Source organism: Aspergillus chevalieri, chromosome 1, assembly GCF_016861735.1.
Source record: "Aspergillus chevalieri M1 DNA, chromosome 1, nearly complete sequence".
NCBI classification, from domain to species: Eukaryota; Fungi; Ascomycota; class Eurotiomycetes; order Eurotiales; family Aspergillaceae; genus Aspergillus; species Aspergillus chevalieri.
The window spans coordinates 3,393,190-3,418,890 of record NC_057362.1 but is presented as its reverse complement, the minus strand read 5'-3'; the positions used below and the strand labels follow the sequence as shown (position 1 = coordinate 3,418,890).

Sequence of the window (25,701 nt, the reverse complement as noted above, 5' to 3'; positions counted from 1 at the left end):
CGACTACGGAGCTATGTAACCATGGAATCATTGCAGCGAGCCTTCTTGAAGGATTTTTTTTGCTCAGAGCCATGGAACCAAGCGCTGATCTGCTGTCACGGCAGTTGGAGTGAGCCATTGAAGTACAGATCAGTTGGAGAATTGACAGATAAACTCTACAGCTATGTACCTACTCTGTACTATGATAAGTATGCACATATCATCCTCTGTAGATTATTGTACTTGTACACCGTAGTGTATCATTCAAGCCCTGTGTAAAAATGAACGGTACCGGTATGTAAACAATGCTGTGATTGGTCCCCGGCCACGGGCTGTCATGATCCGGTCCACCGGGCCAGTCTAGAATACTTGAACTCTTGCTATTTTGGGCTTAGCGGTATCGTGTGTATCATGACTTCATCGCACAAAAATGAGCACAGAATACCGTATTATATTATCTACAGTACTCTGTACAAGTAGAGCAGATAGAGTACAGTACTTGCACAGAGTAGATAGAGTACAATGAACCGAGACTACAGAGTAGAATAGGAGAGAGAGATACATAACACATCACAACCAACCACCGGGGTCTTTCCGCTGCGCTGCATCCGCGGAACGGCCGGGACCGGATACTCGCGTGTCAACATCCAGTGAATAATGCCTTTTGGTTGGCGAAGGAAAAAAAAAAGAGAAATTTAAGAAAGAATTCAGAAGAAAAAGAAAGCAAAGAAGAACCAGTACCAAGCTTGGAAAACTGCATTGTTTGTGGTGGCTGACACGGCTCGGTACCCAACCGCTGCATCGGTGACTGTCTTTTCATCGGTCATCTTCCTTCTTTTCCTCTTTATCCCTCATCAACGCTTTTCCTCTGCTGTCAATATAGATTGTCCACGTTGCTGTTGGCTCTTGTACTCTTACTCTCTGTACGACTCGTTCACCGCCACGTCTTTTTATCTGTGCTTCATCGCGGTTTGGCAGAAAAAAGAAAAAACAGACAAGCATAGACCATGTCTCTGTGACCTTCAAGATTTTATTGACATCAATACCATCTCTGGCTGTCTTTTCTCCTCACGTTATTCTTCTTTGAGCGTTGAGAGTCAGTCAGCTATCATGTTGAAACTTTCGCAATTACTCGATGCAAAACGTCGCGATAGTTCCGAGGCGGCTACTGCTGACCCATCAGCCATCTCTTCTCGTCGCTCGATTCAGTCGCCTGGAAATACAGACTCCTCGACTCCTGTGTCGCCTGCACTTTCTCTTTTCTCGTCTAAAGGCCATGCGCGAGTCTCCAGCTCCGTTTCTTCTCTCGTCCCCTCTCCCGGTCATGGCAACTCGATGGAGAGTGCGACCCGAGACCATGGTCTGACTGGTGTTCAAGAGGAACCATGCACAAATGAAGCAAGGGATCTTGAGCAGGAATATTTCCGTATGTTTATCCTCACGCTGTTCTCCGACTCTGGAAAGAAGAAACATTAACTTGTGGTAGAGCACTTTGATCAAGGCCTATCTGTCGACAACCCATACTTCTCCGCCGTCGATTATTTCGGTTGCTACGATCTGACCGATGCCAGCATGGATACCCCTCATTCCTCCAAGAAGCGACGTTCGGGTAGTATTACGTCCTCCAAAGGCCTTTCTCGCATCAGCTCGCGCGTCTCAACCATGTCCAGTCGTTGGAAGTCCCGCCAGTCGGAGGATGTGGACCGCAATGCCTCGTATACAGATAATTGGCACCCTCGCACTAGCTCCGCTGCTTCGTCTGCCCTAGTCAGTCCCGCTGGATACCCAGTTGCGCGTATTGACTCCACCGTCATCCCTCCCTCGCCTGCTCGGACCATCTTCGAGGAACGAATCAGTGAATCGGGTGCGCGGCCACTCGATATAGACAGTGCCAACCGTCAGTTCCTCGAGGAAGAGGGCGATTCCACTCACCAGGCCAGCACTCCATTGCTGCCACCGTTCATGGGCGACGGTCCAATGGCTGCTGCTGTTGCGGGCGTGACCTCGCCATTGGAGTCGCCAACCGTGGCGGACATTTCAGATGACGTACTAAATCTCGACAATTGTGTCTCCGCCGCCATTCCAGCTACGTGGAAGCCATCGGTTACAATTCCCTCGCCGCCTTTGTCATCCCAACCGTCCATGACCTCATTCCATAATCGCCCGAGCGCCAGCACTATGCGCTCCATGTCAGATGGGCCGTCTCCTTTGTACATGTCGGACCCCAACGATGAGTGGGCAAACAAGCTGGGACATGCGAATTTCACCATCCACCCAGCTCCGTACATGCCTGATACCTGCACCATGGATTCCTTTTGCCAATTGCTGGATGACTGGGACCTTGCGCAGTGCAATTTTGCCAAGCATCTTGTCCGCACTGGGGAACACTACGGTGTCACGTCCAATATCTACAAGCTGACCGAGGCCAAATGGGATGCCACCAACCGCGAATGGAAGCGCCACCATCAGGCCATGCAGTCGCAACTCGAGGAGACTCACGGACCTACTTTGAGCTTGACCCAGTCGCATTTCGGTCCTAGTGACCAAGTCAAGCTTCCTCGTCTTCACGACAAGAAGTTCCCAGAACTGGGTGATGGCGAGATAGTCGGTCCTATGAAGATTCTCCCTTGTCAACCGCGACCTTCTCTGAAGCGCAGCTTCTTCAAGTTCTTCCAGGATCTAATCGGACGATCCTAATCCCTTTTCTCTCTATTTTTCTTCTTTCATCCCACTCATTAACGACATTTCATTATGAGCCGGCCGGCGTTGGTTTTTGTGTCATATCAATGAGCGTTTCTCTTAACTCCGGGATCTTTGATTTGAAGCGTGTGACGACTAATGTTTCTGTTTTATTTATTTGTGATATCTTGTCTCCATTTGCATGGTTTACTTAACTACTGATGACTGATGACTGATGCCCCCTTCCTCGAAACATCGACCATCGATGGACTATCGACTACTTACTCGCTTCCATCTGCATTCCTTCATGGATCCTTTTCTCATTTACTTTCTTTCCCGTCTGTCTTTATCTGCATTTTCTTTTATTTCTTACTGATATGGCATGGCATGATTCCCCTGTACTGACTGCATCATTTACATCGCATTTACTAACAGATAATTGTTTATCTATCGCCAATGATTATCGGTGTTATATTATTTACTTATTACGAAAGTGATAGCAGCTTGAATCAAAAAAAAGATAAAAATAAATAAATAAAAGGGCATATGGATTTGATACATCTCTCCGGGCATTTATCCACATATACCCATTTTTGTATCATAGACTTGATTCAGTTCTTTTGTCATCTTAAACCTCAAGTAAATAGTCATTATATGAAATGCAATGAAATGCAAACACATCCCATCACTCTATACAGCGCGCCTATTGGTATCAAATACTCGTAAAACACAACACTTTTCCCACGTACCCAGGTGAAATATAAACGGAAACAAAAATAACGAATCACAGATAATGTTGACTCCACAACCTCTTTTCCTCCTCCCCACCGCGAAATCGGAATTCGACTCGGATGATATCACTAAACCCCTCGTCAAGCGAGGGCTCCTTGAAGCGTCGGCCGAAATCCCCAAATGCGATGCCGGGGAGGGAGGTGCGAGATTCGGGGTTCTATTATCGAACACGTGTTAGCTCGTTCTTCTTCCTGTCTTGACGGGAATGTAGAGCGAGGCGTACCAATGTGCGATTTACGGCACGCACGGCGTTGTTGTGCTTGCACAACTCTGGGGAGGCGAGAAACAGAACACAGCGGATGGGGATCTTGAGGTCTTTTGCGAGTGCGGTCCAGTGGGCTCGTGTTTCCGGGTCGGCGTTCGTGTTATCTTTTTTTTGTTAGTGTCAGCGAATCTTCGTTTTCAATGTGTAGCTTGTAAGCCCATGGCCAGTGATGCAGTTTTAGGGTTCTGACGGATACAGTGTCTCCCCTTGTGCATTGTACCATGTTGCACGAATAAAGCAAAGAAAACAAGGGCACATGAACTTACCCACAGCGACAGATTTCCTGTCGGACAGATGTTCTCGCGCGACTTTCAGGCATTTAGGACGCTGCGCGGGTTAGCTTGTGCTTTTGTTCATATGTTGACTGGAGGCATACTGTTTTCAGGATGTCCTGATTAACACGTTCGTATCCCAGCGGCTCGAGATTGTTCCAATAGAACGTGGATTTCCCAGCCCCGGGACTGCCACAGAAAATGACAAGCTCGAGAGGATGTTGGCGAGTGAATAGCGGAGGGTCTTGTTCGCCGGTGTGCAGGTATGAGGCAGGATCAAAGGGCTTCTCGAATGCTTCCGGGGGCTGGTTGAGGAAAAATTCCTCGGGTGTTTTGAAATCTACCCCGATATTCACGGCGAAACCCCTGGTAATCGTCAGCTCAGATGATCGATGAGATATAGAAATGGAAAACGAAGACCAACCTGTCCACTTGCGAGTGATCCCCCGGCCGACCAGCGGCATCGCCGACGAAAAACGAGCTATTCAAATCTACCCCCGACACATCCAGATCGTAGTCATCCAGGAACTCCCTCCACATCCCCAGCCGGGGCTTGCGGTACTCATCACTTTCAGTCGCCGCGTAGACGCTTAGCGGCACGTCCAGATCATTCATAACAGCCGTAACTTTCTCTTTAAAGTTGTTATAGCTCTTTGACTCAGCAGCCCCCTTCTTCAAGCTGATCTGCTTCTGGTTCGAGACGACGACGACTTGGTATCTGCTTCGTTTAGTGGTTGACCCCAAGGAGACCTGTAAACGAACGTACCCTTCCGAGTTTAGCTCCCTAACGCGAGATGGTACCGACGCATGCCACCATTTCCAATCCTTCGGGCTCCTCGCAAAGGTCGTCCCGGACGCCGACGTGATCAGAGTAGAGTCCTGCGGCTGTCAGCACCGTGTCCAATCCTATCCGCTAACCAAGATCACAAGAAACTGACGAGATCAAACGCAGCAATCTTTTGCTTCTTCGCGGTCGATCGTTTGTGCTTCTGCCCTGCGTATCTTCCAATGATGAGCGTGTTGTTGACTGTCCTCCACGTTAGAGGGTCAGGTTTCTTTTGCGAGAGGGGGGTGAAGAAGTTTGCTGCTGATTTTGCTGGAGATAGCGAGTTATTTGATCAGTCTATCTGCAATACTGCCCATTGGGATTAGAACTTACTCGTCACTGTCGTCTTCGTCGTCGTCGTCGCCGTCGTCGCCGCCGTTCTCTTGAGTGGGGGCGGGGAGATGGCGCGGGTGGGGGACGCTGCTCTTTTCGCTGCGCTAGTCCCTGCCATTTTCAGCATCAGGGACGATTGTTTGTATTGAATTGTTTCAAGTAATTGGAGAATTGAAGCACAGGAATCAGGTCGACGGGGCTTGCGGAGTGGAGGCGGGACAATCAGACGCGCCGCGCGTGGTCGAGCTTCACGAGGTCACATGATTTACATATTACCCATCACGGTATTGATGAACAGCAACTCTGCACTGAAGTAGTTGAGCTAAGAAATGGGTGGATGAAGTTTGACGAGTAGTATTCAGTAGTTGACAGTTAAACTCGTAAAAGAAGAAGACAAACTAGAGGCCTGGGGGCAATCCTCCGTCCCGGTCCTCTATTCACTACATGTACTCTGTACTCTGTACGATGAAGTTAACTACGGACAATAATCAAGGACCAAGTATGCTTATTGCTTGTCTAAACTCAAACAGAAGGGGGTATATAAGAGGCTAAAAAAAGAAAACGGAAAAAAAAAGCGAGGTCACTTTGCCCGCGTATCCAATGAAAGTCGATCCGCCTGTTCCAGCCGAACGGCCGATCGAAGCTGCTCACGAAGACCAAACAAATGCTGCGATGCAGTCCTCATCGTCTCCTGGTTTCCACCATCTTGGACTGTTATGGCGGCTTGCAGCACGTAGCTACCACTCTTGTCCAGCGGCGTCATCTGCTCGAACGAAGGCAATTGCCGTCGAGGGACGTGAGGATCCGCGGACTCTGAGGGATACTGAAGAACTCGATGTAAGAAGATGACAATGTCATTGAGAATGAAGATATCTCCTTCCACCACGTATTCGGTGACAAAACTGGAAAGTATCAGCAATGATCATATGCAGAGAATGATGGCCAGAACTAACCCATATCCCCACGCATTCATGGGCTCAACGATATCGCCTTTGGGTAGACCGGCACTGGCCATCAAGCGAGCAGTGACTGCGGACCGGGTGCCCGCTTCGGGAATATCCCTGAACTCAAGTTTCCAGGATTGGCTTTCATAATCATAGCTCGAATTAGAAAAGGAATCCTTCTGGGACTCATCAATGCCCGACATAGCCGCATCGGGATCATCCCCTCCTTCTCCGCGGGTAACTCCAGCAGCAGCAGCAAAGTTCTCGCGAAGAACCGGACCGACGACTTGCGTGTAAAACATGCCACCGTTCAACATTTTATTCAGCCGTTGCAAGTCGACGCCCTGAACATCTTGGCTAGCACCGACACGAGTCGTAACTACACCAGGTTTGCGATAGGCCTTGAAGATCAGACGCCGTTCGAGACGGTGGCGAGGCTGCATGGCCGTCAATCCGGCGAGTTGTTGTCGGAGCTCATGGTGTTGGTGGTGTGGGACGGAGGCGAACAACAACAACTCGTGCATGGTGCAGCCGATGTCGTTCGTTGGAAGGAGGGCCGAAACGGGCTTGTTTGTGGTTGGGAGATGGATATGATATGATGGAGCTTCCCAGGTCGTTACCCAACAGGGCTAGCGTGGCGATCATGTGATCCGAGCCAAATCCGGAGAATGTCGGAGGATGGAGGGTTATCAGGGCTCACATGTGTCAAAGTTTTCATAACCATCAAGTAAAGTAGCAAAGATAGTAGTACAATTGCACCACCAGAGAGCTTGGAAACGCACATGATGCAGAATCAGATGATCTGGGGAATTTGAAGTAACAATCCCCGATCTTCTTATCACTAATCAGGCTTCCCCTCCTCTCTTCCTGTTCTTCTATTTCTTTTCTTCATTCTTCCGACTCTCTTCTTTTCCCTCTTATCTCTCTGTGTCTTTTCCTGCCTCTACTAATTCTTCCTCGCTCGCTCTGTTGGTATACTCCGTACAACGCGATTTCAACTGTTACTCAATAATTTCCACCCCCTCACTAGCTCCGGAATAATAGCTACCCACCACACAACGCCCACCACGGTCGGATCGGACGGGACCGGATCTGTCAAATTTCTCCTTCCAATTTACCATCTTCTGAACATCTACGTCCAACATACCATAGTACTTGACCAAATCGCCTCTTAATCACCTTAATACATCACAATGCGTGCCACTTTTGCTCTTCGCAATGCCGCCCACACCCCTCTCATTCGCTTCATTGGCAAGCGTTCCGTGCCTCGTAAGTCCTCTCCCCGCCACCATTGACCATTGGGGGGAACACGCAGCTAATTCTGAATGGATCAACAGAATCGGTAGACCACACGCCTCGTGCTCACCCCGCTTCGCCCACCGGTGTTTTGCCCGACTCGTTCGCTGCCTACCGCTCCAAGGCCCAGCAGCACGGTCCTCTTGGACGTGCCTCGTTCAGCCAGGGCGCTATCGGTCGTGCCCCGGGTGCTTCTTTGGGTCCTGTTCAGCCCAAGGAGGGTGAATTTTTCGACCGTGCTGAATTGCCTTCCCGCTTCCACCGTCTGCCCTGGTCTGAGGCTGAAATTGAGGCCATTGAGACCGGCGGTGCTAGCCTCTGCAGCTAAACTATCTTCCGACGCGCGAATTGGCATGGATATGATGCGAGGGATGTCTTATGATGGGAATAATGGTCACTACTGACTGGCCATGGGAATTTTTCTACGTCGGCGGACGCTAGTAAGGGGAGATGTTGAATCTATACATGGGGCATGATACATTCGTGAACAGGAAACGTCATGTCTATCACCTTTTATTTCTTGCTTGTCTTTTTCTTTTTTTTTCCCCTTTTTCTTTTTTCGTTCAAGTCATGGCGCTGGTGGTTATGTGTTTCTCTTCTTAGCGGTTTTTGGATTCTGGAATGTCTTTTCATGCTACTTGGGTGCACACTATCGGATGGTTTTTTCCATTTCTGATGTACAACGGGAGGAATGCCACGGTTAACGGATCGCGTACATACACATTTTTAGCGAAAATCTACTGAAAAGTTTGATTAATGCAGTTGATGCACATGCCTCGGAATTAGGATCCCAGTCAAGTCGTTACCCGTTGGTCGTTAACATGCGTGTTCACGTGCCTCCTGCAGCCGCGTTCCAATTTGACTTCATTCGCGGCATCATCAAACGTATCAAGTACCCGGATCAAGATGGCCTCTAATGACCGGAATGCCATCACTTTAATCGAAACAGATGAAGTGAAGCACCCCACCGCGACGTATGTATACACAGAGTCTCAGAAACAGAGCCGCAATGGCGCGCAGACAGGGCGGATTGACCACATTGTAAGTGAACCTGTATCTGATACAAGATATCGCTAACAATGTCAGCCTCCAACCGCTTCACCCTCGTCATGGCCTCGGGCCAATCTGATGAGTATCCTCGGGGATGTCTTTCTTCCGGCTGGATACCCGCATAGCGTCACTGATGATTATCTGCCGTAAGTCAACGTATATGTCCTTGTCAGATTAAGCTAACGATCTAGATATCAAATATTCGTAAGTCCATCCAGCCCGCGCAACTGTGCATGCAATAACAACCCAGGACTCCTTCCAAGCCTTCAGCAGCTCCATTGCCGGACTCCTAGCTTCCAGAGCCGTCCTGCAAGGTCTCCCTCCTGCCTTATATCCCCAGTATCTCAACCGTCCATACTAAAAGCAACAGGCGTCGGAGTCGGAAACCCCACCGCAACCCCAACAGCCGCCCTCCTCCTACACACCCTCCAAGACACAACCTCGCGCCTCGCAACAATCCTCTTCGCCTACCGTATCGGCACAGCCCTCGAGCCGGAATGCAAGCGGTACCGCTTCGCTGCAGACGTCTTCAACGATCTGGGCATGGTGCTGAATTGTCTGTCGCCGATGGTACCTGCTGGTGTTGTCCGGGTGGGTGTCTTGAGTGCCGCGGGGGTGTTGACGGCGCTTTGTGGTGTTGCCGGGGGGAGTAGTAAGGCAACGTTGAGTGCGCATTTTGTGAGGGGTGGGAGGGGAAGTTTGGGGGATGTTAATGCTGTATGTCTCCTTTTCTGGTTGTTGGTTGTTGGAGTTAGCTGACGGTGTTTAGAAAGATTCATCGCAGGAGACTGTCATCTCGCTTATTGGGATGTTGGTCAGTACCTCTCCTTCACCCCATAAGATCTATAGATCTATACCTGACTTACGTATAGACCGGCTCTCTCATAATAACCCACATAACAACCCCCCTCACAACCTGGCTCTTCCTCCTCACCTTGCTAACACTACATCTATCCTTAAACTACCTCGCCGTATGCTCCGTGCAAATGACCACGCTCAACCGTCAACGCGCGAATATCCTCTTCTCAACGCTTCTGGGCTCAGATCCTGCCCTGTTATTTCTGACCTTGGGTGGGGAAATGGGACCACCATTGCAGTCGCAGACTGATATACACGAAGAAAAGAAGAAATGGAGAGTCTTGACGCCAGCACAGGTCGCCAGCAAAGAGCTTATCTTTGAGCGTGATGGGGTTATAAAGTGGTACTCCAGTCACTCTTCTGCCTCTAACCAAATCATCACCCTTGGGCACGCCAATATTGGTATATCGGTTCAGCGATTCTTCAGCACAGTTGAGCCTAATCTCTTACCCGACCTCACAAGTATCTTCACGAACGAAGCATACATCCTCTATCTCACCTCTATCACCACAATTGGCACCACCACTAAAGTGAAATGGACCGCAAACACCCTCCTGAAACAATCATCCACGCCGCACTCGCAGCTGAAAGCGTGGATGCATGGATTACTCGCTGCGCGCGTACTTTCCTCTTCATTTCCAGTTGTTGACAAAGACAGTGGTGAGAATGGGGTACTACGAGTCCTAGACCAGACGTTGACTTTCCTGAATCACGGAAGGAGGTTTGGAGAGTACATGTCTGCAATGGAAGAATGTGGATGGGAGTTGGATGTTGCGTCGTTAGAGACAAGGCCGGGACGGAGGGTTTCGGTTGCTTAACTTGCCAGGTAGTTGGAACTTGTCTACATATTTGTACAGAATAGTGAAGTGGGTAGAAATGGGTATCTAATGGGTATTCGCATGATGCTATCTAATAAGAGAAGACATGAAATGCCAGCATGCAGTCCCAAAAACAAGTTAACAGACAAAGGTGACATTAATCGCGCCCACAAAAATCAGCACCGACGCCAGCCTAACGAAAGGCAACCAAGTCCAATGTAGGACCATGCTCTATCTATAAGTATAGAAAATCTTTTCAAAAATAAAAAATCAAATCGCTCGCTTGGTCACCCAAACGCCAACCAAAGAGTATCCAAAGGAAATATAGAAAACAAAAAGAAAGCGCCGGAAATGCACAATGCGTTCACTCATCCAAAAAGAAAGGCAAACATGGCGAACGTCGCTCATTATATCTAAACAAGACCAGTCGTGTCGTGAGAATGTAAGTCAAATCGTCCCTCTATAAGCATTGAAGCGTAAAATATTATAGTAAAGGCAATGCGGCAGGTAGTCAATCGTCCATGCCAAAGATCTTCATGTCGCGACTCGCGTTCCCGCGCTTCTTGAACCCCAGTATCATGGACATTTTCTTCCAAGGGTTCTCGGTGCGGTTCTTGGGGCTCTGGCTGAGAAACGGGAACGGGTCGGTCGATGGCGGAGTAGTCGGCGGAGTCATGAGTTCTCCCATGCTAGCGTTGGATCCCGAATCATCGGTGAGAGAAAGGTCATTACCACCAGGACTCGGCGTCTGACCACTCCGGTGACCAGACTTGCCCAGGCTTGTCATCATGCTGAGGCTAAAGTTGGATTTGCTAGAGTGGCTGCCCGCCACAAAGGGCGATCCAAGTTCCTTGGCGGACGACGGGGGAGTCAGGCGCTTCGATTTCGAACGAGACCGCTTCTCCGTGTGCTCTTCGAAGCTCGACTTGCCGACCACCATCACGCCGTCATCGCTAGGAGGGGAGAACTCGGACGAGTACGAGGGCATGCTGTAGGCGGATGTCGAATGGGAGTTGAGGAATGGCATGAAGATCGACTCCTCCATCAGTTCATGGATCAACTTGACGGCGACGTCGAGAACCTGCGGGTGAGGCGGGGGGTTGATGGCGGCCTCGCGGAGGATGTTGCCGCGCACGTCGCTGGTCACGTTGATCTCGCGAGGGGAGCCAGGGAGGATGTATGCCGTCAAGAGTCGCTGCCACAGCATGCACAGGTGCTGGCATTCGGGACAATCGATGTTGACGGAGGGGTATTCGCCCAGCTGGTGGGTAACTGCTTCAAACGTCTCCCGGTACCGCTTGGCCTCCAGGGTGAATTCAAGGGTTTCGAGGCAGTGGTTCTGAGAAAGGTAGGCCATGAATGCGCTGAGAGTGTACGGGGGAGGAGCGGTGTTGGTGAGGACTTGTTCCAGCGACGGGCGCATCGAACAGTAAGCGCCACGCGGGACGGAAAAGCTGATCGGCCGGGATCCCGATGAAGAGTCCATCTCTTCGTCGAATTCACTATCGGAAGAGGACGATGTGGGAGACAGTTCAGGAGTCGAGCTAGGAGAGTGATTCCAAAAGGAGCGGGAGGGGTTGTTTTGAGACTTCTTCTTCAGCATCTCGGTCGGTATACCGTGGCTTTCTTTCCGCAGGGGACGGTCTCCGGGATCCTCTCCGGGGAGGGTTTAATGAGTCTCCAGGCGACCGGGGGGCTTATGGGGGTGAATTATATGCGTATGAATGCTTCTTTTTTTTTTCTTTTGGCTGAGTCAAAACGACCGCGGAAGACTTTCAAGTGAAACACCACGGTCGGGCGTAAGAGTAGTAGGACTTATAGGCGGCAACGAAAGGAATCCTCCAGGGTGGGAAAAGAGGAGAAACGCCGGAACAAGGGATTAGTTAAAGAGGTCGGAAATGCCGGCGAGGCTAATGTACAAAGAGTGAACAATAAGAGAGAATTGTATCAGTCCGGCAATATCAGATTCAAAGCCAGAGTAAAGAGAGGAAAAGAAGAGGGGAGCGGAAGTTGAAATACAAGCAAAAGCGTACAAAAGCGCATCGATCGCTGCGAAAAGCGACTTTTGCATTCCCGCTTTTTTTTTTTCGCTTGCTCTGCGGATCCACCGAAACGGCAGGATTCATTGATACCGTAATCATTACAGTACCGTATCCGCCCCACCATGACGATACTTTCCGCCAGTGCCAGAGATCATGGATACTTGTATGTGCGAGTATGTGTGAGTATGTGTGAGTATGTGTGAGTATTACCTTGCAATAGATATTCAGAATCATAGCACTCTACGTGATAACATGATATAACAAATTGACATGATTGCTTCAAGTCAAATCAGCAGGCAACTAACGCCCCTTCTAGATGGTGTGGAGTCATGGAGGATTGGGAAATGAGGGTAGTGTTGTCTGATTGGCCGAGTCAGGCGAGAGGAGAAAGATCTTCGCAGTGGGTCTTAGTCATACTGATAAGAGGCCCCTGAGCACTACCACTGTACTCTTTACAGAGAATGGGATACGGGTACGGAGTACACTGGAGGACATATATATACAGGGTACTCTGTAAGTGCACAAAGTAGGTGAAGAATAGGATATCAATGACTGTCAAGTAGTACTATATAATAGCAGTACTATACACTCGTATGCCATAAACTACAAGCACTGTCAAAGTCTTGTAAATCACCCCATCCAATTGTTATCTTCTATCATGATATTCCGAGCGCCAACCGACCCCCTGATTGGCTCCTCACTGACAGGATCTGCATGGCGCCAAGCCACCTATCGCAAGGGGTGATACTACGGGGTGACAAAAGACTCTCAATACACAAGAGACCTGACGGAGATCCCGGCTTGAATCAGGTTAATTCAACAAATCAGTCTCCAGGCCGATCTGCACAAAGAAACTTCGAGCCAGAAGTAAACAGTGCGAGGATGGACATGGTACACACTTTACCACCACCTTACTACATACAAACAAAGTTTAGCGTACTGTACTAGTGCGCAGAAAACCGGATTTCCCTGATTTAGCTGTACGACGGAGTATGGAGTCTCCGGTCTCAACTGCTGCTTCGAGTCTAGTTCTCTGCAAGGGCTGCAAACCTGCATCGGCCGCGTGTTAAAGCTCTTACTGTACAAATACATACTGTACTGTACTTGTAGTAAACTGTATGTATCAACAAAAAAAAGAAATACAAGCCTTCTAGAACACGCCAGCTCATGAGAAAATTCCAAAGGAATACATTGGTTGAACCGTTGGCCAAACAAGTAAGGGAGTTACTCAGAGGCAGCGAATGACACCTTGGTGTCACATTCTGGAAAGAACTTGCGTGGACATACCTGCCATCACCCAATCAGAAGATATCCGGCGGAGGCTTTGCCGACGCTGAAACGTAAAAAACCCGCCCCGTGCTCACGTGAGAGAAGGGCCAGAGTGTGGTTGGAGGAATCGTTCCAGAAGCTTTGCCACCCGGGTCCACCCGGCTGTCGGTGATCCTCGGGTCCAACCAACAGGCTTTTCCCAATTCAGGAAGGTCCTCTGCGGTGGTTATTTTCCGATCGATCGATATCGATTCGAGTCAGTCACAGCGTTCTATTCTGATACTATCTTCTAACTAATAGCACTCTAACTCTAACATTCTCTGTATTACCACATTCTAGTTCCATGGTCTGATCTATGAGGATTTACCGGATTTACATCAACGTCATCGCACCCTTGCATGACTCTTATGATGTATGCTTGATCAGTGCATCGATGAGTTCCATCCTTTTCCACATTTGTTCCTGATGGTTACACCGGGAAAAAAAAAAACTTCAGTATCTTTCTAGAATTCAACACTGGTGTCACATGATCCTCAAATCTGGCTGCCTTCGGTTTCCCTGTACTCAGTACCGTACTATGTAAAAATACAGACTTGGCATGCGAGTCATTGCGCTCGTTCGGGGCAATACCCGAATTAACACATTCGTGCATATACAGTACAGTGCTGGTAGAGCTTCCCATATCGACCAGGGTCCGTCCTGGTCTCGATTGCGATTCTAGCTACAAAGTGCGGAGAAGTCAGCTTTCCCTTACTTTAACGGTTGGACTGCAGCGGTAGTTGCATCACTGTTCTCTGTCAGCGTACAGAGTTATGTATGATGAAAGCTGCATTCCCCACGAGTCTCACATCAGTCGATCCTCCACAACACATCGGCTTATCATTTGTTCATCGCTTTGCCTGTCATAGCATCACATCACTAACCCGTGGATGACTAACATTCTAGATCTCAATGCCAATACAAGTAATAGAAGTAATAGTATGGAACTCAAGTTACAGTAGTACTTCTTCACTATGCAGCGTGGATCACGCCAATCAATGGCAGCTGCTGTAAAAAGTACAACTCCGCAGTGATGCAACTACTAGTGTCAATATAACTGTCAATTAGCTTTGCTGCTCACTGGGTCTGGCTCTGAGGTTCCCGTGAATATCCAGAGAATCACCGGGGATAACCGATGGTCACTATGTGTCACCATGCTCAAACAGAGGGTGTGGCAGAAAGCTTAAACAATTGTATTTGGTGCCGATAACATATCTGTAAAGTCAATACTATCTACCACGCCACCAGATAACACAATTATCTGTTTATAGTATAGCTTAGTGCGGTGCCTTCGCACTCCAAGCTCTAAGCACCATCTAGCTTAGGACCGACAGCCACATCCTCTGTCGGGTACCGGGAGAAATATTCTTACTGGCCGAAATAGAGAACAATTTTAAGCTCTATATCGATGGTACTTCAGGTGATATCTGTTTACGCTACGCCACCACTGGTGTATACGAATCAAAACGCCAGATAGAAAAGAATGCTGATTTTTTGGAAGCCCAACTGTGCAAACCAAACGACACAACTAAACACAAACTGTAGATTAGCAGAAAGGAACAAAACAACAGCAGCACCAACAAACAAGAGACATATATGAAACAGAGAAACGCAACGTCCTGCAGAGACCGGTTATCTAAACATGGGCCGTCGCGGGGACGGGCAAAGATAACAGAAAACACATGGCAGATGCAATGCGCTTAATCCCGAATAACAAACAGAAACAGAACAAGACAGCCACTGGCCGCCTAGCATGATCAACTCCGATGGAACTCCGTTTTTTTCTTTTTCTTTTTTTTTTCAAATAGAGAGGCATATGCAAACATTTGTATGGTATACGCTTCACTGTAAAACAACCCCAGCCAATTATCGACGATCGAAGAAAGGCAGTAGAAGGTAAAGACGCTCGAAAACAAACCGAGATCCAAGTCGGAGAGATCATATAACCGGCGACAAGATGAAAGTCTAATATTAAATGTAGTTCACGCCAAACAAGTATAATGAGATGCACAAGAAAAGCATAGGAATCCTCAAGTTCGCCGTTCCGTATCCATAGCACCATAAACGAGTGAGATGATATGAAATAATATAGGAGACAATAGAAGAAAAGGGAAATGGGCCGCTCTGAGACCGCTCAGGTCGACTTTTCTTTGCTTCGCGGATGAGATCGGCCATAAAGACGTCCTCTAACTCCGAGACCCAGTCATGATTAAGAAAACAAAAAAAGTAGAATGGCCTCGATCCATCGAATACTTCCGCAAAGCCGTGTGCGAAACCAACAAGATTCCCTTGACGGGAGCAGCCGAGAGAGATCGGTAACCATTGTCGCCTTTCAGGTAAAAGGACCAAGGGAGGGAATGAGAAGGAAAAAAATAAAGAAAAGCCCATGATAAACAAATCGGGAAAGTAAGGTCGACAAGCTGAAAGACACGACATGGCCCGCGAGATCACGTTAGAAGTACAGAATATCGGCGCTTGCGTTCAACCTGATCAAAAGAGAAAAAGAAAAATAAGTCGAGAAAAACTTTGATGATAATCGACACTTTGTACATGAGAGCGAGTATCACCTACCGCAGCATAATGCTTTCATCACTTTCTGCACGAAAGTGGGCTGCGGCTCACTCTTTGCCTGAGTACCCTGTGCCGGTTGAGGGCTCATGGGTTGATTAGCCGGGCTGCCCATCCGGCCCGGGATGTTGGGGTTTGAGTTTTGGAACTGCGCCTGAGTTGATGCTGTTGGTGCTGTAGTGTCCATCCCCGCACTTTGGCGTTTCGGCGGCATGCCGCTTGAGGCGCTTGGTCGCTCGCGCGTCTTCCCAGCTCCGGGTTTGGCCGGAGAAGGGGGCGGGGGCTGCGCGGCGTTTAAACGGTCTGCCGTCACGCCAGGACGCTGACTTGCACGGTATTGTTGCGCGTGAAGGTCTCGACCAGACGTATTGGGGAGGTTCTGCTGCAGGTGTTGTTGGGACGAATACGACTTGTATTCCCACCCACGGCCGTTGTTGAGCTTCATCCAATCATATTCGCCATCTTCGACCTCCCCGGAGTTCTTGAGAGCCTGCGACAACAGGTCCCTCAAGTAGTCGTAATCCGGAGTGTCTTCGAAACCAAGGTTGCGGACGTAGGTAAGGTACTTTGTGAATTCTTCTATGCCTAGTTGATTAGTGCTGGCCTGCGGACGAAGATAACATCTATAATCGAGAAATCGGGGTTCAAAAGTACCTGGATATCCTTCACAAAGATCTTTGATGGCGGTGGTTTGCTTCTTCTCGCCAATTTTCTCGTATTTTTGCTTGTTGGTCGCAGCCTTCAGACCCTGCCATGGAAGACCGCCGCGCAGGAAGTAGAGAAAAACGTGGCCCAGAGCCTCTAAGTCGTCACGCCGTGATTGCTCACGGCCCAGATGGGTGTTGATACTCATGTAACGTGCTGTACCGGACAGCGACTTGCGTTCGCGATAGGGGATATGTTGCTTTGTTTTGGGATCTCTGTACTGCTTGGCCATACCGAAGTCGACGACATGGATAACATTGGCGGCCTTGCTGTTCGGGCGGCCGATGAGGAAGTTGTCCGGTTTGATATCACGGTAGATCATGTTCTTCTCGTGGATGGTTTGGACTCGCGAGAGCTACAGAAGCAATGTTAGTTTGCAAGTTAACCAACCATGTAAAGAGAAACGTACCATCTGCTTGGCCACCATGACTACAGTCTTGACAGAGAATCGCCGATTGCAATGGTCGAACAAATCCTCAAGACTGGGACCCAGAAGGTCGATCACCAGGATGTTGTGTAAACCTTCCTGGCCGAAGTAATAAACGTTGGGAATGCCAGCTGCCACGGGTTAGACTCGTTCTCTGATCAAAGGCTCCAAACTTACGGCATCCGACCAGGATCTTATACGTCCGATATTCATCCCGAAGTTGTGGTGCATCACTTTTCCTAGGTTCCTGTTTAAGCGGTAAGCATTGCAGCCTATCGGAGACGGCGTATGTGAAGACCACGACGTACAAATTTGATAGCCACCTGCTGGTTATTCAGGAGATTCGTTCCCTCGAAGATGACACCAAATGACCCTTCACCAATCTTCTTTCCCACCCTGTAGTGGACACCCACTACGTTGGACGACGAGGACGACATTGCAAGTAGCGAAGCGACCGGGACAGGGTACAACGAACTCGATCGACGGGATTATTACACGCGCGGGATGGATTGACTGCTAACTTGAAAAATGTCAGCTAAAATCATATTGACACGAAAGGTTGATAGAACGACGGTCGTTCGAGCGCGAGTGGGAGAGATAACCAGAATACTCACATGGATCCCAAACGTTCCTCTCTTGACACGGCTTGTTGTCCAGCTAATCCAGCTAACTACTCATCCAAGAAACTCGGTTGTTCCCCCTTTTCTTCAATCGAACCGAGCCTGAAAGGCCGTTGAAATCGTACAAAACGGCGACCGGGCAATAATGGAGAACAAAGGGCGATTGAGTTGAAGTGAGGAAGATGACTTAATCCGTTCTTTGGGGGGGGGGGGGGGGAGAGGAAGTTGACAGGGACGGGTACGGGAACGGAGAACGGAGTAGACGGACGCGAAAGAATCGCCTGGTCGGTTGAAGGGACAATGGAAGGATTCAAAGAAACCCGACACACCACCCAATACGGAGACTTTTGAAGGAGGAGAAGGGGGAAAGAAGGAAAAGGTAATAGGAAAAGGGCTAAAAAAAAAATGTCCAAGCCTCTTCTTCCGGGACTAACCAACTGCGTGGCAGTACGATAAGGCGCACTGGGCAGTTGATTGATGTGCCGCGGATTGAAAGAGAAAGAAAGGTAGGATGAGGGGGCGGAAAAAGGAAGAGAGGGTGAAAAGGAAGAAGAGGTGAAGAAAGATGTAGAAAGAGTTTGGAATATGGAGAATGGAGTTTGGATAGAAAGAACAAGAGAATACGGAGAACAGGAGGAACTGGATCGGGATTGGGGGAACGATTCCAGGGAGAAAGGCTGAATCTTACATACGATGTATTACTATGTATGATACAAAGCCATTACCGAACGTGACGATACCTTCCACTATCACCTACTAGCAATTCCCAGCCGGAGGACAGACCTCCCTTCTTGATAGTTTTTAATATAGTTGGCGGGAGGCACTAACAAGGACAGTTGGGCGCTTGCTTGTCGGGCCACGAACGGCTCAGCGCCGGGCACTAGAGGCGTCTAGCCCGGTCGATGTATTTATTGTATCGTACCGTATTCTCAAGATACATCCAAGAACATCCTAACATCGACATACAAGGAGGAAGAGGAATTATATATACCTACCTGTCCGAACGAGAATATATTCCGCAAGCAATAGACAGAATCATCAGATGATCTGTTACTATGGTGACTAATAATCCAATTCATCCTGCATAAAGGAGAGAGAGAACTGGGTTAGATCTGTCTGACCTGTGGAATGTATCGTATCGGATTTATACCAGGGAGTTGCCGCCTTCCGTCCATTGATTTGCCAATCAATAATAGTTGGCGACCCGGCTGCATCTTCCTTCCTGAGCTTTAAATCTATCTATCCGATTACAAAAAGGTACTTGGCATCAGTGACCCAATTGAAGCTGTACAATTCAGAAAGACATCGCTTCCTTTCTGCAGCTAAAACTGGTCGACTCAGCGGTTGTGGCTGACGTGCCCAGGGCGGCCAACCAGACGAGTGCCCCCGGTTACCAGACATTACCCGTATGTGACCGTATCACAATACCGTATTGTCAGTGCTTTCTCCAACAACCGAATAAAGTATTTCTAGAAACCACATAATGCTCTGTATATTTGATTTCCATTTGGAATAATTGACAACAAAATGATCAATTTTTACTCTTTTCTCAGTCAACCATTTGAATTGATGGCTGATGGTCGGTGCGTGTCTCCTGAACTAACGTGTCACGTGATAAAGAACCCTACTCTGAATAGTAACGACTCGCCCGTGAATCTAAGTAAGCAAGCTTCGAGCTATAGCATTCATATATCCATTATATTCGAAATGAACTTTGCTTGCTTCTCGCAGTCTCTCAAACTGAGGTTCTTCCTCTACTCCCTCATAGCCCAGTGCAAGTGACTATGGTTACGGTTAGTAATGGATCGATTCTTTTCTTTAGAGTGTCCGCACGTCAGCCCAAAACTCGAGGTCAATTTTGGAATTCAGTCTTATAACAAGCTACGAGAGTCATGAAACATACAATTGGCAACAAACTATGGTCTGGAGCTTGCTTTCAGGAATGATACAACCGAGTCCAGCACCCACGAGTCTTCATTTGCGTCATTCTCCAAGTATCACACCTTATGAGAAAGCTATTGCTGGAATGAATAACAGTACTCTCGCTTACCACTAGCGCCTTCTGCCTCCAGTATGAATACCTCTTGTTCCCTGCTGGTTTTTGTCTTCAGCTTTCTTTGCCCTCTGGCTAAGACTTAAGTGTAGCACATGGTTAACTGCCATGAGATATATTGGAATAATAATAAGACTGTTTCCAGTAATGATGTTGCTATATATAGGAAAATGCATCTTCCCTGTTAGATATTGTAGAAGGATACTAGAGCTTCTCTTACTAGTGCAATTCTCTCCTCAAACAATCACTTGTCCAAGTCACCGTGTCCGCGTCTATATGGATATATACCAGTAGAAAAAGAACAATAGATATAGATAATCATGTCCGAGGTCGATGCATGAACCGTCCCAATTTCCCTGGGTGACGATCACATTAGCATGAGCCGTTGATCTGGTACCGTTGCACAGCAAAGGACGTGGGGGAGCGGGTTTTGGTGGAACGGATTTATACTGAAGGTGCCCAAAGAGCCAGGATGGATGTTTGTTACATCAGGTAGGAACTTTTCATAGCCCTATGCAACAACGAAAGATATTGACCGAGAAGATCCGGGATATATGATACGACCAGAGTTCGCACGGGCGATAGCGTTAACTACGAAGAAGCCACCTTCCACGTGACCGAATTTATGAATACGACCATCGAAGATTATCACGTAATGGAGGGCCATCTCAACCTGGAGGTTGATGAAAATGGGGAGATTCAGCTCCTGGGGGAACCAGATGGGTGAAGCTGTACTGGCTCCATACGCGAAGACGTTATGAGTCGGTGGATGAAGACGGTTGCAATCATAGCTCACCGTCTTCGCCTTCGCTCTCACTTCCTTTCTCACTACTAGAGTAAACAAATTAGGTACAAAAAATTGAGTTCTATGACAGCCTGATGAATGCGTTTTGAAGAACACGCAGAGGCTTTACCATTATCGCAACATTGCTTTGTCGCTCCCGTTCCCCATCGTGATGACTATAAGTCTAGCGCTCAGTATCGCCAGGTATTTATCTTTGGAGTGACTTTATGGCTGTTGAGAATAAGCTTGATTCTTCAGATATTCGGCTGGATTACGTTATTGCAGGCGACTCTCTGCAGGATATCGTGCAGAGACTGGACCCTCCAAAGACCAAGCCAGAGTCCTTCCCACTCTGCCATCTCGATTTGAGCGTCAACAATATATACGTCGACAATAGCTACAATATTACATATGTTATCGAGTGGGAATTGGCTTCCACGGCCCCAGAAGCTATGCTATTGATTCCGCCTGGACTACTGCAGTCTCGTGACGAATTAAGCTAGGATCTTATTGCTGCGTTCAGAGACGGGCTCAGCGCTGCTATTTCTTGAAGAACCAAGACGACTAAATGCAGCACGTCTCTTGAATCGCCTCAGCAGAGCAGATGCTTCTGGTTGCTAACTCGGCTTCTCAATCTTGACTCGTAACATGACTTCAACCTCTTCACTCCCGTTTGGGGTTTTATACACGGATATAAGAAAGATATGCGGCAGTATTTCAATGATCAGCGGTCTTCACCTCATTTTAGACAATAGTATGAGGAGATGCGACTGGAAGATGAACCGCTCGAGAAGACGCAAAGAAAAGAGCGTGATTATTTCCGGAATCAAGACATGTATGGATGAATGGGAGAGCATGCCTTGATGGTCCATGACATTGAATTGGTTCTTCATTTTTGAGCAAGGCAAATCACTCACTCACACATTAGTACTTCGTACTTTGCTTTATATGCACCCTTCACTATATTGCTCAAGCGGCTCTTGTGAAAACCCCATCCCATCGTCCTCCCACATACTACAAGAATACCTAGCAAAAGACAGCATACAAGAAAACCCGAACAAGCCAGGATCCTGTATGGCAATGCTACAGAGAGGATCAGGAAACTCTTGATCAGAACGAGGACATAGGCTCCAGCTCATAAATTCTATTATAATAGAGATAGAAAAGAAGATTTTACACAATAAAAGCAATAATTTATACTAAGAAGAGTTTTGCCTCGCATCCAACATACGATGTCCGAAAAGGCTGTTGTTGGATATTTCATCCTATAAATTTCATCCTAAGCACCAATACGGCATATGCAACCAAAGACAAGCATGCTAGTTTATAAATCTATGCGCCAGTCTGTAACAACCAACTTTTAAACCTTACAAGATATTAAAACAAGATAGCTTGGCAACTAGTCCTGTTTGCTATGCTGCATGTAATTCTGTTTCATACAATCAGCAAGTGAGGCCCTACTCAACCATCATTGGCCATGACATTCGCAATACGAAGCAAGCCTGGTCAAACTTGCATCGTAGGTGCATATATGAATCAGAGTAGTCCTTCATTCACTGATTGCTCTCAGCAGCTTATAATCTGCTACATTTCATTTGCTCTCGAGGAGACACATTTCAGCGCTACCTATTCTTCATAAACTCCCATACAAAAGAACCATCAAGCTCCTCGAAACCCCCAAACCGAAACCATGGCTACCATGTCCGCAGGCACAACAACCTACAACGTCTACCGCGTCTTCTTCTCCCAATCCTCGAGCATAGACCACGAAGCCATCGCCCTAGTTCCCGCAGAAAACAAAGACCAAGGCGCCGGCCGGTTCTACCACGTCACAGGAACCGTTGGATTGGGAATGGACTACGACTCGAAACCCGCGTACCGGTTCGACAAGATCTCGGAATACAAAGGCGCTGCTTTTCTGTTCCGGTTGCCGAGGGCGCAGCTTGCGAGGTTCGAGGATATTGCGAGGAGTTGTCCACCGCCGCATGATGTGAGGGCGTTGATGGAGGCGAACCCGAATCCGCCTGTGAGGAATTGTGTTAATTGGATTGATGAGGTTTTGGCTGGGGCGAGGAAGCTAGTTTGACTGTTGTGAGTTCCAAGGGCAATGCGTGATTAGATCGGAGAACGTGTCTATTTGGAAAAGATGATGCAGAAAAATGGCAATTACAAAGAGCATCATTCTACCATAACACCTCATTCAAAAACTGTTAAGCCCTATACTCAGTATAATAAGGCTTAAAAGCTTGCACCATGTAATCCGTCCAGTCGTTCTGCCATCGCCGTGTATGAAGAACTCTCGAAATTCCAAGTACTCGGGATACCATCCACTGAACTCCTAGTCCAATACATCAGTAGCATTTCCATCTTTGACTTTGATGTCAGCCAGGCATAGGTCTCTATGAGTAACACACTTCGATGCTGGTGTTGGGAGAGCATGCCCTTTAGAAAGCTCCTGAACTGAGACCTTGGGACGTTTTGATTGATATGCGTCTATGAGGGCGTTGTTGAATGCTTCTTCGGAGGCGAATAGTCCTGATAACTAATGCAGTTATTTATCAATATAAGTACGGCTATCGCAGACAGAATACATCTCTTGCCTCTGTCAGAATGATATGCCAAAGCTGGATCAACAACATGCCATCCATCAACTGACCCAATATGACCCGCGTCACAATGCCTAATCTCACGCGACTCAGCAAGATACCTCTTCAACTGCCCAGCAACACGCTCCTTCGTATCCTTATCAACTCCGCCCCCCCCACCAAGCCGATCCAAATCCTGTCCTTCCACAAAATCCATAAATATATATGTATCAAACGAACTCCCATAGTCATCGATATCCCGCTCTATCGGACCATATGTGTACAAGCATATATTTGGGGGGTTAATAGGGTCTGCGTAATCTCGCCCAATGAATTTCATGGGTTTTGCTTCGTTGATGGTGACGTGAAATATATATTTGACGACGAGTGAGGGGGGTATATTATGACGATTTCCACGCCGCCGCAAAAGAAGATGGTGTCGTTCGGTGTGAGCTTTTCTTTGAGGGTGTCCGCGGGTGGCGCTGTGAAATTGGGGGCAGCAAAAAGATGTCTATTTGGGGGAGTGGCTTATCTTCTGTGGTAGACATATTGAGGATGGAAGAGACGGCCATAGATTAGGGAGTGCGAGTTGTATAAAATAGTGGCGGTTGTTTGTTAGCAGCAGCACTGATGCTGCTGAGCGATGAACCTCCAGTTGTTCTGATATTCTAGTAGAGTACATCAACCGCCAAGGGTTGCGGCTTTTCATTTCTCATTCGCAGCTGTGTTGATAGTACCCCTAATTACAATTCATCCTCCGGAACATCCTCAGCCTCACTCCCCAATTCACCAGCCACCAGATCTTCATCATCACCCTCACCCTCTTCGCCTTCGCTCTCACTTTCCTCACTACTAGAGCCACTTCCATCGCTATCCGCATCACTGCCAGGGTCATAGTCCTCTTCATCCTCATCCTCCTGGTCTTCAAGTTCCCGCTGTGCCTTTTGTAGCTCGCTTTCTTCTCCTTCACCATCGGCAGCAGCGGCATCACCGGCTTTAGCGCCATTCTCCGTTTTCACATTGTTGACGTTATAGCGTTTTGCACGGCGAGCTTCGGCAAGACTGGCGTCCTGGAGGCCATGTGTTTTAATGTATGTGTCGATGCCCGAGAAGTCTGCTTGGTCGACCATTGAGAATTCGAGTTCTTGGGTTTCGTCGCTGGTGGTAGGACGAGCGACGATATTGAGGTTGAAAGTTCGTTGGAGAACGGATGTGTAAGAAATCGAGTCGATGTTTTCAAAGGCGAAGAAGAGCAAAGGCTTTTTGAAACCAAAGAGGATGCCAGTAGATAAGAAGAAGAGGTAGCCTATGCGCGTACCCTAAATAAGCTTACTCTTTTCAATTCAATATTGAGATCTGGCAACTTACCCTCCTTGCTACCACGGAATGCCTTAACATGATAGGCTTTCTCTCCCTTGCGGTGTGCCTCCGGCGTGGCGCTGACGAATTCCCTCTCATCTGGCCCTATTACTTTGGTCTGCGACAAATTGTCGTTTAGTATCCATCGAATCAGCTTTTCGGCTGTATCACCCTCGCCAATGGTGACTGGCTGTCCTGTCCCTGAGTATGCAGCTTTGGGCGGTCCATCGTTGACCGTGAACACCATGGCTTCGGAGGCAGACTCGCCTTCGGGAGGCGGATTGATCCCATCGCCATACTGGGGAATGATGCAGAAGTTGCATTGCTTTTGGTTCTTCTCCGGTACAGGAAGACAGAGAACGTGTTCTATTCTCAGATCATCATATTAGCACCGTATCCACCAAGAACCCTAAACTAGGGGCAGCAAAGAAACTCACGAATTTTATCCATAGGCACCCCAAACTCCACCTCCTTTGACGTCTGGTTCCTCGTGCGAAGGAACCTACGTCCACCAGTGAACTCCAGCGTCAACTTCTTCCTCTGCGGAATAGCAAACGAAATATCCGGCATATAGAACTGAAGCAACGACTCTGTTTTCAAGTCAAGAGTTGACTGCGCAGCAGTTCCCGGCGCATCGCCATTTTGCAGCTTGCGTTTCTTCGCGGCTGGGCCGTCATCGTTGCTCGTTGTTTTCGTGTCGATGGGGACGGTGTGATGTTGGAGTTGGATGTTCGCATTCCTGGCCAGCAGACTGGTGGTGTATCTAGCAATGTCTTCGAATATTGGTTTTTGTTGTGGGACCGTTTCTATAAATCAGAAGAAGGCGATTGTTAGTCTGGAAATTTCTTCCTTTTCTTAGAGGAATAATTGTACGCACCGATCGCGTCGTAGACCCGTTCCTTGAGAAGCGGTTCCGCGGCGAATGCCTCTTCGATCACCGGGATGCTGAGCTTCTTGTTCACAGGCTGTCGATTGATACTTGCGAATGCCATTTTTAGAAAGCCACAGCCCTCGATAAATAAATAAATATATATCAGAACAAAGGAGGGGGGACTGGGCGGTTTGGAAGGTGGATGGAGAAAGGTAGGTTAAGAAAATCGGGGCGGATGGGAGACTTGGGATCTTCCTCCGGGCCCTA

At 48.2% G+C, this 25,701-nt stretch overlaps 9 protein-coding genes across 9 annotated transcripts; 4 read left to right on the top strand and 5 right to left on the bottom strand.

The window, feature by feature from the left end:
• Window positions 1–1,089: 1,089 nt before the first annotated feature.
• On the top strand, window positions 1,090–2,676 carry ACHE_11171A (uncharacterized protein; the record flags this gene model as incomplete). Its single annotated transcript, XM_043275711.1, has 2 exons — window positions 1,090–1,405; window positions 1,466–2,676. 2 exons carry the CDS (start codon window positions 1,090–1,092, stop codon window positions 2,674–2,676), a joined length of 1,527 nt encoding a protein of 508 aa, XP_043132291.1.
• A 1,216-nt stretch (window positions 2,677–3,892) lies between these two features.
• Window positions 3,893–5,273, bottom strand: ACHE_11170S (putative DNA 3'-phosphatase Tpp1; the record flags this gene model as incomplete). The annotated part of the gene is made up of 6 exons (XM_043275710.1): window positions 3,893–4,042; window positions 4,092–4,353; window positions 4,412–4,705; window positions 4,754–4,866; window positions 4,926–5,083; window positions 5,147–5,273. 6 exons carry the CDS (start codon window positions 5,271–5,273, stop codon window positions 3,893–3,895), a joined length of 1,104 nt encoding a protein of 367 aa, XP_043132290.1.
• A 453-nt stretch (window positions 5,274–5,726) lies between these two features.
• SRB5 (mediator of RNA polymerase II transcription subunit 18) lies at window positions 5,727–6,614 on the bottom strand (the record flags this gene model as incomplete). Its single annotated transcript, XM_043275708.1, has 2 exons — window positions 5,727–6,048; window positions 6,100–6,614. 2 exons carry the CDS (start codon window positions 6,612–6,614, stop codon window positions 5,727–5,729), a joined length of 837 nt encoding a protein of 278 aa, XP_043132289.1.
• Window positions 6,615–7,283: 669 nt separating this feature from the next.
• Window positions 7,284–7,714, top strand: ACHE_11168A (alpha-ketoglutarate dehydrogenase subunit KGD4; the record flags this gene model as incomplete). The annotated part of the gene is made up of 2 exons (XM_043275707.1): window positions 7,284–7,359; window positions 7,428–7,714. The coding sequence occupies 2 exons, from the start codon at window positions 7,284–7,286 to the stop codon at window positions 7,712–7,714; spliced, it is 363 nt and encodes a 120-aa protein (XP_043132288.1).
• Window positions 7,715–8,292: 578 nt separating this feature from the next.
• On the top strand, window positions 8,293–10,112 carry ACHE_11167A (RUS1 family protein; the record flags this gene model as incomplete). Its single annotated transcript, XM_043275706.1, has 5 exons — window positions 8,293–8,427; window positions 8,473–8,582; window positions 8,628–9,153; window positions 9,206–9,250; window positions 9,309–10,112. 5 exons carry the CDS (start codon window positions 8,293–8,295, stop codon window positions 10,110–10,112), a joined length of 1,620 nt encoding a protein of 539 aa, XP_043132287.1.
• A 511-nt stretch (window positions 10,113–10,623) lies between these two features.
• ACHE_11166S (regulator of G-protein signaling domain-containing protein) lies at window positions 10,624–11,715 on the bottom strand (the record flags this gene model as incomplete). Its single annotated transcript, XM_043275705.1, has 1 exon — window positions 10,624–11,715. The coding sequence occupies one exon, from the start codon at window positions 11,713–11,715 to the stop codon at window positions 10,624–10,626; it is 1,092 nt and encodes a 363-aa protein (XP_043132286.1).
• A 4,310-nt stretch (window positions 11,716–16,025) lies between these two features.
• YCK1 (casein kinase I) lies at window positions 16,026–17,599 on the bottom strand (the record flags this gene model as incomplete). The annotated part of the gene is made up of 5 exons (XM_043275704.1): window positions 16,026–16,609; window positions 16,685–17,090; window positions 17,145–17,293; window positions 17,340–17,409; window positions 17,471–17,599. 5 exons carry the CDS (start codon window positions 17,597–17,599, stop codon window positions 16,026–16,028), a joined length of 1,338 nt encoding a protein of 445 aa, XP_043132285.1.
• A 4,710-nt stretch (window positions 17,600–22,309) lies between these two features.
• ACHE_11164A (uncharacterized protein) lies at window positions 22,310–22,705 on the top strand (the record flags this gene model as incomplete). The annotated part of the gene is made up of 1 exon (XM_043275703.1): window positions 22,310–22,705. One exon carries the CDS (start codon window positions 22,310–22,312, stop codon window positions 22,703–22,705), a length of 396 nt encoding a protein of 131 aa, XP_043132284.1.
• A 1,242-nt stretch (window positions 22,706–23,947) lies between these two features.
• rtt106 (putative negative regulator of DNA transposition (Rtt106)) lies at window positions 23,948–25,555 on the bottom strand (the record flags this gene model as incomplete). The annotated part of the gene is made up of 4 exons (XM_043275702.1): window positions 23,948–24,510; window positions 24,573–24,929; window positions 25,001–25,369; window positions 25,441–25,555. The coding sequence occupies 4 exons, from the start codon at window positions 25,553–25,555 to the stop codon at window positions 23,948–23,950; spliced, it is 1,404 nt and encodes a 467-aa protein (XP_043132283.1).
• Between the last annotated feature and the right edge of the window lie 146 nt (window positions 25,556–25,701).